Source organism: Sinocyclocheilus anshuiensis, unplaced genomic scaffold (assembly GCF_001515605.1).
Source record: "Sinocyclocheilus anshuiensis isolate Anshui unplaced genomic scaffold, SAMN03320099.WGS_v1.1 scaffold2012, whole genome shotgun sequence".
Classification (NCBI taxonomy): domain Eukaryota; kingdom Metazoa; phylum Chordata; class Actinopteri; order Cypriniformes; family Cyprinidae; genus Sinocyclocheilus; species Sinocyclocheilus anshuiensis.
The window spans coordinates 715,108-726,724 of record NW_015555967.1 but is presented as its reverse complement, the minus strand read 5'-3'; the positions used below and the strand labels follow the sequence as shown (position 1 = coordinate 726,724).

Sequence of the window (11,617 nt, the reverse complement as noted above, 5' to 3'; positions counted from 1 at the left end):
TGCCTAAAATATCTAGGTTTTGGCTTTGTTTGCGTGTGCAGACCGATCGGTGTATGACATCAAAATACCTCGAGAGCATTTTGAAAGCATAAGGAACCATCTGTATGGTATTTTGATGTCATACACCGATCGGTCTGCACACGCAAACAAAGCCAAAACCTAGATATTTTAGGCAATATAGAAATCCTGGCCAGGACGCGTCCTGGGAAGTATGGTCACCCTATAATACGCTACCAAACCATCCATGCCCATATAAGGGCTTCCTGTACTACCTCACCTGTCTCTCCCGCTCGCTCACGCTCTCTTTCGTGCGCGCACTCTCACGTAAGAGCATGCGCAGAATCATTCTCAAAACCGGTTTTGTATTAGCCTGGCCTACATCGTTTTGTCACGTAATTTTTATTGTTATTCATTAAGAGAATCACTTAGTTACTCCTTATCTAATAATGTGTTTGTTTATTTATTTATTTATTATTAGGCTATTATTATTTTTATTATTATTATTATCTTAACAAGTGGCTTGACACCTGTGATATTTTTGTATACATGTGGTTCCAGTTGGTTTTAAATTTTATCGTAAATGTTAAAAATGTTTCAACTTACTGATGAATGATTGTATAATGATGTTTAAAAGATGCCAGTTAAATAGTTTGCAAAAGCTGACATCATGACAAAAACAACTTTTATGTTGAGATTGTGAAAACCTTGTAAGCCACGAGAAAACAAGACAGTAAAAACGTCTAAAGTGTTTTCTAAAACTTACAACAGTATTTTAGACTCTCCCTTCATCCTGCAGAGAAATGATCACAGCACAACCATCTTTTTTTATTTATTTTTGATGCCTTCGCTCTTTTCTTGTTTAACCCACATGCTGTCATTATCTCCAATAAGCAATCTGGCTTCGAAATATTTCTGAGTATTCTAGCAGCAGGTGTCCTGATCTAGAATTAGTTTCTAGGATTACTTTTAGTTAAACAGCAGAGGGATCTGTATTTCATTTTGTCCTCCCACGCTGAAATTCAGACCCTGTTCTGCGTGTAATTTTCTCATATTAATCCATCAACTGCCAGCTAATTCTCAAATATATAGAAGAAGCTTGTTTTAAGAGTTGGTTGGGTCTGTAAAGGCATTCAAGACAATTATCTCGGCTTGCTTGAAGGGTCTGGAAAATGATCTACGATTTTATAACGAGCCTGCATGAGTGAGAGTGGGCTGTGGTTTATATTCCACCCTGCGGTATTTATTCTGTTCCTCATCTGATTAGCGAGACTTCCTGTAATGCAGTGACATAATGCAGATGTTCGTAGGTGGCCAGTGAGAGGATTAGTCAAGGTCTGGTGACATAAAATGAACAAGTTAAATGAATACTGCGCACAGCGAGCATTTCATGTGTATGTATGTGTTGTCCGTGTGCAGTGTGCCAATGCTAAGTGTAAGGAGCAGAGGTTGTCTGTCACCTGTCACCTGACTGCTCGCCTGTGAGTACCTGCAGCTGTCTGTGCCATCTGTTTCCTACATGTCTCTGATATTATGCATGGTAATTTTCTAAAACCAGGAGCAGCGATCACCTAAAAACATTTTACACAACATAGTCCATCACACATCTTACAATAATACAAATATAACTGTTTATTCAATAATATGTAATAATAAGACACACCCCCTTCCTCCTCCTAACCCAGAGATGTATAATTGCTCTAGAATAGTACACAGGATGGCAAGTTGGAGGCCAGGAGTTGGTGCTAAGGAGATCCTGTGCTCTGTAACAGGGAGTCCTTTCCTAGTATTTCCGAAGTGGGATGCATGCAATAGATTCCCAGTACTCTCCAGGTGTGCTGGATTTCAGAGCAGCAAGTCCGCCATGCTGGTTAGGGGCGCAGGGGATGGCCAGATGACCCAGGCTGTTAGTCTATGGTCAGCCTTCATCAGGTCTCCACGCAGGCCTCAATACTGTTTCGTAGGACAGGTGTGTTAGCTCTGCCTCCGGTGACTGTCAACCAATCAGCCTGTTCCTGCATTCACTGTAAGATCAGAGGCGGGGCTTAGGCAGGAAGCCATGTTCTGTTTGGCAGTTACTGCCACACTCAGGCAAGCCCTGGCTAGTGGAAGACTTTGCTTTTTTGGAAGACAAGAGGACAGGGAAGAAAAGGACTGGCTTGTTTTCTTATTCGTTTCGTTTGGAAGACCTGATCAGAAAAAAAGGTGTGTTGGCTTTTAGGTTTCAGTTTGAGTGTGTTTTTTTTTTGTGTTTTTTTTTAGTGTTCTTTTTTGCTTAAATCTCAAATCATGTGTTTAATTGTGGGTGAGGAGGTCTCAAAAAGTCAAATTAGTCCATTAACGGCACAGCCTAATGAAAGAAACATTTTAAAAAGAGAAAAAAAACCCCATAGAAAAACAAGTTTGCACAAGGGAAAATATAGCAGTAAAAGAAAACAATCAAACAAATACAAGGTTTCAGGTTCATACATATTTTCCACTAAATATAAAAGCACATTTCAAGGAAGTACCCATCAGTTCTTCAAAATGACATTTTTAGTATGGGTAAAATGGCCTTCATTTGCAATTAATATTACAATTTAATAAAAACAAATACAAAAAGAAACTAAAATCTGTACATGTCCACAGTCCTTATGGCTCACAGCAGTTTTGGCAAGACCAGGCAGTCCATCTCCCCAAAAGCACCCATTTACAGTACCGTCATCATTTTTTGATTGCATTTAATATTACTTTTTAATCATTCTTTGATTTATATACACATTTTGTTCTGTTTTATTCCTCTGAGATAGATAGTATGAAATCTATTTTTCGTCACAAAAATACAGCATGAAAATTTCATAAGTGTTCCCTTGATCGTCTCACTCTTTTTGCATGCTTGAATTGAGGGCAAATGGAACAGAGGGTGGACTCAATGTGTCCTTGAGAACTTGCCCTGATTTAAAAGAGAGAGCGAGAGTCAGGAGAGATTTGATACCATAATACTAGCAACTTCACAGCAAAACCAGGTCTGGACAAAAGCGAGAGTGAGTGAGCAAGGCCCATTTGACAATACCAAAATTGGGTTTACGATCTGAACGTCACTTTATCTCCATGTCATCTCCTCCTCCGCTGCGTTCTCGCTGATTGGATCAATCCCCCCCTCCCCCCAAAAAACCCTCAGTTCATCGTCTGCTAATGTCCTCGGGTTCCTTGGTTGCACAGGGAAGTTATTGCTCACAGCGCTGGGCTATTGCATTCCAGTTTGGCTTTTATTGAGTCAATCGATCGTTACTTCGCTCTGTCTCTCTCTCTCTCTCTCTCTCTCTCTCTCTCTCACTCACACACATACACACACAGAGCTGGAGGGAAGGTTAATAGCCACTGGACACACAGGAGAGGGTTTGGGGAGATTGCTCAGGAAATGGAGTGTGACTTTGGAGCACACATGAGGAGGCGTGTGAGCTCCACGTTCGTCCTTGTGTTCTTAACATCTCCGTCGGGCCAGGTACATACACCACATGTACGCACATAAGCGTTCCCCGCCCCCCATCCTCAGAGGGCCCATGTTCCTTGCCTTCCACTCAATCAGCAAGAATTCATGTCTAATTCACAGAACAGGATCTCGCTCTCATCATTAGTGCCAAAGCACACGCTCTCCTCCAAGAATCCAACTTAATGATCTTCTGGTTTTGCTCCTCATAATCTAATGCCTCTAAAGCCGTCTTCCTCTCCAACTTCAATCACAGAGCTGCCCTCAGGATTTTCACAGACTCTCGCAGCCAGCGAATCGTTTTCATCCCAACTCTCGTCTTGCATAACCAAACTTTCTCTAGACTTTCTCATGCTACACATTACAATTCCTTTTAAAGGAATGTTCCAGGCTCGATACAAGTTAAGCTCAATCGACAGCACTTGTGGCATTATGTTGATTAACACAAAAAATCTATTTTTTCTCTGGGTTACAGTGAGTCACTTACAATGAAAGTGAAGAGGGCAAATCTATAAACCTTAAAATACTGACTGCTTTAATAAAATAGCTATAAGATATAAAAATTAGCATGTTAACACGATTTTAGTGTAAAAAAATATGCTTGCTTACTTTTTCAGTGTAAAGGTGTATTCAATTTTACTTGCCATGACAACGAAACAGTTAAAACCATAAACAAATATTAGAAAATGGTAATTTAAACAGCTTTACAGTTATAATAAACAGAACAATAAATGTAAGTGTTTTATAAAATTAAAACCTTCAAATTTCTGCTTGAAAATCTAAAAATGTGTCCTATTCTTATTCATTTAAAGTGCATCACTTTGTAACCTAGATTTTTTTGTTTTTTTCTAAAGAAAATGAGGAACAAGTTTAAATGCATTTTTGGTGTAATCAACATTATGCCACATCTGCTGTTGATTCAGTTGAACCTGGAATATTCTTTTAATATCCGACTTGCTACCAACTTTCATCGAGACACGTACACGTACCATGCTTCAACATGCTAAAAACGTTCTGCAACATGCGCAAACCTTCAACAACATCCACTATACATTCTGCTGACTTCCTGTTGCATTTTCCTAAATATTTTAAGTCCTTTGATTTAATATTGTTAATATTGTTGATTAATTTTATGTACTTATTTATTTATTTTTTTTTATTTATTTATTTTTATTTTTTCAGGTGTTTGGGGTACAGCTCAGGGACTTTAAGTCCATGCGAACAGAAATAAGAATCAGCAAATGACCTTTCTCAGACAGAATAACAGCAAAACCAAAGTTGTGAACCTATCACACCTACAACCACTCAGGTCGTTGCCTTCTACAGCCCCAGCAGCTGCTATTGGCCAGCAAATGCATGATGTCAAAGAGGAGATCACTTCTCTTCTGTAGGACAAACGGGCACCTTTTGGAAGCTGGTTGACCAATGTTTTACTCAAACACACACATAGGTAACAACTTACGGAGTGTGGTGTGTGTAGACTAATAAGATGGCTTTGGAATTACAAAGAGATCCTGGATGTCACAGCACTTCCTCTTGGTTATGTGTCAATTGTGAAAGTTGGGTCATCAGTCAACATTTCCAGGCAGATTAAAATGCCCAGACTTGACCGAACCATTAAAATGATCAACTGTGGTGTGCAAGCCAGTGCGTTTACACATGTGTGCCCAGACAGCCACACACACATAAATAAATAATGGAAGCAGATGTTCATTTCACATCGTTCTGTCTCTTTCACACTCTAATACTCACGTCTAAATGCACACAAACACTGTGTCATTGATCGGCTCGCCACAATTTAAATTTGCATATTAAAATCTCTCATCTGAGCTGCTCGAACGAGCCGAACGTTCGCAGGAAATGGAGTAAATAATTCAAGCAATCATGGCTGGACTCCATGTAATCCCCTGTAAGAATTCCATCAAAGAGCTATCAAACAATTGCCCCGAATCTCCACTCGTTTTCCAATGATACGGATGCTGCTTCAAGTCCACTGGCTATTAAACATGAATAAAGTCGTCACAAGAGAATTTAGTTCTTTTTTTTTTTTTTTTTTTTGATCTTACAGCCTGCAGGTGTATCCACAATTAAACCAAAAACAGATGTGTTTGGGTTGTGGATTCAATCTAAACTCATTATCATCATCATCGGGTTGTTTCTGAGAATATCAGACAGTGGAAGGAAGTGGAACTACAGAGTTATGTTTAATTTAAAAAGCCACCCAATCACAAATTCTGCACAACGCCATTGGCTTCCCTGGCAGCGGCCCAGCAGAAATCAATCTACACCTGCTGACCAATAGAACTGGATCCTCCTTGAATGGTCAAAAAAAAAAACTAATTTTACTGCACCTCTTCCAATAGTTCTGAATGGCACAGAGCAGCAATTGGCAAAGTGATGACAGGAAAAAAATGAACCAGCGAGGGTCTCATCTGCTGGAATCATTATGATGATATTGGATAATAACCTCTCTCTCTCTCTCTCTCTCTCTCTCTCTCGCTCTCATTCCCACACCAAAACTCTTTGTTCAAACAAAAAGAAACCATAAGGAAAGAAAAGTCAATTGAATTCTTCAGTTAGAATGGATATTGTTTGCATTTTTCGTCCTACATTCTGAGAGAACTCAAGTAGGGCATGTGGGGGCAAAGAAACATGTTTTTGCAGAGGATTATGGAATCATACGGGGGGTCAGGTGTCAGGCCGGGTCAGTGGAAATATATGTGAGCTGGTTCAGCGGAGAGCGGCAGGGATTCTCTGCTCATTGCAGGGAGCCAGGGGCTGCTGTCTGATCTTGCCCCATTCAAAAACCCACAGATGGCAGCCACTTACACAGCTCTTCCTGCCCCCATTGCATGAAGGAAAATGGAGTTCTCAGTGTCAATGTAGTCCCTCACCCTCCCTGTGTGTGCCCCCTGTGCTATGAAGCATCAGCTCTAGGGGCTTCTTTCCTGCCATTCTGGTGAGAAGGGGAGTCTGAAGTCTTTACAGTTTTGCGTGGAGGGCTCTGCTCCGCTACAAGCTCATGCAGTGAAGGTTCCTTGTACATGGCCACTGAGGGAACAAGAAGAACAAAGACACACGGATGTTATTTAAAACAACAACAGAGAAACTAGAATTACAGTTCATAAATAGTACATTGTAAAACTTCAAGAATCTGCCACTGAAGACCCATGTCGGTTGACCACTAATTTGAATAATGGAAAGGGCCATTAGGTGGTACAATGTAGTTATTATCTGGTTTAAGCTAGTTGAAGCTGGATATTAGCTGGTCTGTGCTAGTGCAAGCTAGTTATTGACTTGTTTAATCTGGTGCAAGCTAGTTGTTAGCTGATCTAAGATGGTCATTAGCTGGTGCAAAATGGCCATTAGCTGGTCTGGTTATTATCTGGTTTAAGTTAGTTGAAGCTGGATATTAGCTGATCTATGCTAGAGCAAACTAGTTATTTGTTAGTGATTTAAGCAGGTGCAAGCTGGTTGTTAGCTGATCTAAAATGGTTATTAGCTGATGTAAACTGGTTATTAGGTGGTCTAAGCTGGTTATTAACTTGTCTAAGCTAGTGCAATCTGGTTATTATCTGGTCTAAGTTAGTACAAGCAGGTCAATAGCTGGTCCAAGCTGGTGAAAGTTGGTAATTCGCTTATCCAAGCAGGTTATTAACTGCTATAAACTGGTTATTGGTTGGTTTAATCTGGTGCAAGAGGGTTAGCCGATCTAAGATGGTCATTAGCTGGCACAAGATGGTTATTAGGTGGTCGAAGCTGGTTATTATCTGGTCTAAGATACTACAAGCTAGTTACTAGCTGGTCTATGCTAGTGTAAAATGGTTATTATATGGTCTAAGATACTGCAAGCTGGTTACTAGCTTGTCTATGCTAGTGTAAAATGGTTATCATTTGGTCTAAACTAGCTGGTTATTGGCTGGTCATTAGCTTGGTTATTATTATAAGCCATACTGATCACATTAGCTGGTTTGTTGCTGGTCCAAACTGGTCTGCTAGCTTATCACCTGCTTGGACCATGCTGTTGACAAGCTTAAACCAGCTAGAAACTAAAACTCAGTTACCCCTTTAAGTTAGATTTTCCATCTGGGAATTTTGGAATCTTTGCTAATCTGTATTCTGCATCTGAATATGTCTGAAGTTTAAAATGTAATCTGACCTTCGATAACTTTAGGTAGGAAGTGTGCGGCCGCTTTGGTCTTCTTCACACGGTTGCCCTTCATCACTTTGCCATCCCGGTTGATGCCGATGTACCACGAGCGTCCAGACTGGCTTTGGCGGTACAGCATGGAGGAGTACGTCACGTAGTAGTTCTCAAACACGCTCTCTTTGAATTTGCACTCTGGGTTGAAATTCTCCTGCCAAAGAATGAAAAACACAAATATGCTAATATTTGTATGCACAGACATCTGAAATGCATGCGCATACATGTATATGAATAAGAAAGATGACAAAGTTAGCATGTTGCGCACAGAAATAACATCATGTCGTACTTTCGATTGGTTGCTCTGCATCTGTTGAGAGTAAGAAGAAATCCCATCATGGTGTTTCTTTGAAAGCAATGTTCTCTGGAGAGCAGGAGGTAGATTATTCTACTCATAAACTGCATTCATTTGCATGACTGATCAACTTAACGCTGTCCCCAAAGGTACTCTGAGAGCTCCACTCAATATACATACCGGCATGCAAATGTAAATGTGCACACTTGAAAGCAGAACCCACAAATCTATAGATGCACAAAATGTCACGGCCTGAGATGAAGAAAAACACATTCCGCTTTCAACCTAAAACTTTAATTTAGCCCGTTCTGAACAAACCTCGCTGTTCCCATTCATCTCCCTTTCGCTTACAGCCCTTCCCACCAATCCAAGCCACTGTAGCCAGGTGACTGTAACCAGGAGCAACATGTATACATCTCTCTTAGTCTTCGTCAGGGTCCCTGCCCTGTCAGAGAGCAGACCCAATCAGCAGGATTGATTTACTGAGGGTAGCCAAGCAGAAACGGCTGACTGAAGCCTTTCGGCAAGCCACCGGAGATTGAGATATTTGGACCGAGTGAGGTAAGGAGAAACGGAGAAGTTGCTGGGGTCTGGAAGGGGACGAAAGGCTTACAGAAGTTTTTCATGTCTGATAATAAGCAGCTCAGCTCGACTTGAGTGAAAACCAGCAAATACGACCAAATTTCTGCCTGTCTGCTTTTAGTCTATGCAACGCTCAGGATTTTTTCTTAGATTTGTCTTCATCAGCTCTCTCGTACTTTTTCTTTCACTCATTTTATCCAACCCACCCTCCCTTCCTCTTGGCCTATGCATCAAACTAAGCAGCTTTTGCCTCACGTATTTGATGTCCTCAAAATCTCACAGACGGAGGAGATCAATAGATGATCAGCCTCATGGAATGCTAATAACAATCTAATCGCATGAATCGAGTTACCATGGCCACCGTGAAGGACATAGTCACCTCCTACCTCACATTTTCCAGTTCAATCTTCCAATATATGACCCCAAAGTTGACCTTTGACCTATTACACAACATACATCACATTATAGGTTGTGGTGGTACCGTCTTACGACATTAAGAACTTGACCTCTATCCTCTGACTCCAGGAGTTGACCTGAAGACAACCTAAGTTAGGACGTTTAAACATTTTGATGCCAAGGACCCCCAAATATGTGAGAAAAAAAAATGTGTGAGAAAAATATGAAATGTGATATTATAAACACAACATAATTAAATAAATGTTTCCCAAATTAAAATATATTTTCATTATATTTACATTTTTATTTTTTTCAAGCAAATTATCATTATTAATATTCTCTAAAATAGTTATTTTTATTAAGTATATCTGCGATTAAAACTTTAAAAATATTGTATTATATATAAATAAAAACATAAATGTATAGACAAAAAATGTATAGACAAAAAATGTAAATAAAGTAAATAATTTCTATAAGTTTCCATTAGGAAAATAAAAATAAACTACAGACACACATGCACATACACTCATTTCATTAATATCTTAAGTGTCAATATCATTGACAGCCAAAACAAAAATGCATTTTATAAAAAAAAAAAATTTGTTTTTATTCATATTCTCTAAAACTGTTAACACTTTAAAGTATTTTATATATATATATATATATATATATATATATATATATATCAAATAATTATTCTATATATGATTTTCTGCTCATTTCTGCAATATTTTAATATTATTATATTTAATGAATGTAAAAAAAAAAGACTTAATATTTTATAGACATCTTAAGTACGCACATTAACACTGACAGCCCTAAAAATACATTTTATATATATTTTTTTCAGTTACATTTTTCATGGACCCCTTAGCACCCCTTGCAGCCCCCTGGAGGTTCCTGGACCTCAATTTGAAAACCCCTGACCTAGATGGCGAGCTCCTCTCTGTGCTTGGGAGAGTTAGCATTGAGTAGCTTTACAGGCTTAAATAAAAAGCTGATCCTTTTGTTCTTACTCATGAAGGAGTTAGACAGCTTCCTTCAGCTTGCGTATCTTGGTAGAATGGGTTGGAATGACATGTGGATAAAGAGGTAATAACCGGCCTGCGTGCAGAGAATCCTGACGACAGCGCCAACATCTTTATCATGCAGAGCAGCACTCTGACCTTCCCCTCGCCCCACCCCCTCTCCTCCCCTCCTCCTCGCTGCCCCCCTCCATTTCTCTCCATTCGCATACAAGTCTCTGATTGCATCTGTTTCACCTGGTCATAAAAACTGCCCATTTATGAGCTTCTGTATAAAACAGGGTAACTAGCCCTGCTAACACTTTAAACTTACTCAATTTCAAAATCAATGCATAAACACTTGGGCAACTGACCTTTAAAGTATGCATGAAATCAAACCTAATCATATTTACTTTTTTAACTATTAATCTGAGATGGTGAGAAAGGTGCCCTAAAATCAAGCCTCTTTTTTCTCATTTAGTATTCGGCTTCACTTGGAAAAACGTCACTAAAATACTTCAACTGCCAGGTTACGCTGACTTTAACAGTGAGAAGTTTGTCACTGATTTAAGCATTTTAACTTTTCTAGGCATACACAGTCATATGATGTGACAATTTATTCTGCTATAAATATATAAAATGGCCATCATAATTCCTGAAGACTTTCTGAACTACTCCTAGAAGTATACATTAATTGTTTTTATTTGTATATGTATGCTTTTTTTTTTTTTTTTTTTTTTTTTACAATTCAACACTATCAGTATTTATCAGAATCTGCCATTTGCAACTTCTGACAAACCAAACTTTAAAAATCTAAATTCTTCTTAACAGATTTGTCATACATATTTAATTTACTTTTTTATATATTTATATATTCAAATATTTTTAAAAACATTAATATGATATATATTTCATATTATAAATTATTCTGAATGTCACACCAAATGCTTTAGCGTCACACCATAGAATAATAATAAAAACAAAAGCATCCTTGATGTTGTCACAATTCACTCGGGGAGCAAGGAACGAGGAAACGAGGAGTACTTGAATAACACAGTCTTTAATAATCCACAGGAAAACCGAGAACAAGGAGGACATTCAACAAGTAGACCCGACAAACAAGAACTGAAAGGACTAGGGCTTTTAAAGGCAGGATAATTGGGGAGGAACGAGACACACCTGGAATCAAATTAACACAATCAACATGAGGAAGAAACTGGGTCACAGGGGCAAAAACACACACAGAATAGTCCACAATCTTGACATAACGCCCCCTCTCGGAAGGTGCGTCCTCGCATCGTAGCAACAACAGAGGGAACTTGGGAGGAGGTTCTGGAGGGGGACGGATATCCGGGAGGAGACAGGAGGGACCCGGAGCAAGAGGAGCACAGCAGGACCCAGGCCGCAGCCATGATGTCGACCCACGGTGGAGCCGATGGAGGGAGGAGCCATGGAGGAGGAATGGCCGCCGACTCCAGGGGACCGACCAACGGCGGCGGAGCAGGTGGTGGAGGAGGCTGAGAGACGGAGAGCTGATGAGCCAGGGCGACGGGGAGGAGCAGATGGTGCCGGCGACCGACGCGGAGATGTGGATCCGGGAGGCCGCGGTGGAGCCGAAGCGACAGAGGACTGAGGTGGAGCCGAGGGGAAGAAGGAGCCTGACAGAGCCG

At 39.9% G+C, this 11,617-nt stretch overlaps 1 protein-coding gene and 1 long non-coding RNA gene across 2 annotated transcripts in view; one reads left to right on the top strand and one right to left on the bottom strand.

Moving 5' to 3' along the window:
- The window catches only part of LOC107676018 (uncharacterized), a 16,093-nt gene extending 10,303 nt beyond the window's left edge, over positions 1–5,790 (top strand). Inside the window, exon 2 of the long non-coding RNA XR_001632674.1 lies at positions 4,649–5,790. This is a non-coding gene — a long non-coding RNA (uncharacterized LOC107676018). The remainder of the gene's footprint in view (positions 1–4,648) is intronic.
- An 88-nt stretch (positions 5,791–5,878) lies between these two features.
- Positions 5,879–11,617, bottom strand: part of LOC107676016 (fibroblast growth factor 11-like) — a 49,819-nt gene continuing 44,080 nt past the window's right edge. Inside the window, exons 4-5 of the mRNA XM_016470537.1 lie at positions 7,626–7,824; positions 5,879–6,517 (exon numbers count right to left, since the gene is read on the bottom strand). Coding sequence (XP_016326023.1) covers positions 6,384–6,517; positions 7,626–7,824 — 333 coding nt within the window. The 3' untranslated portion in view covers positions 5,879–6,383. The remainder of the gene's footprint in view (positions 6,518–7,625; positions 7,825–11,617) is intronic.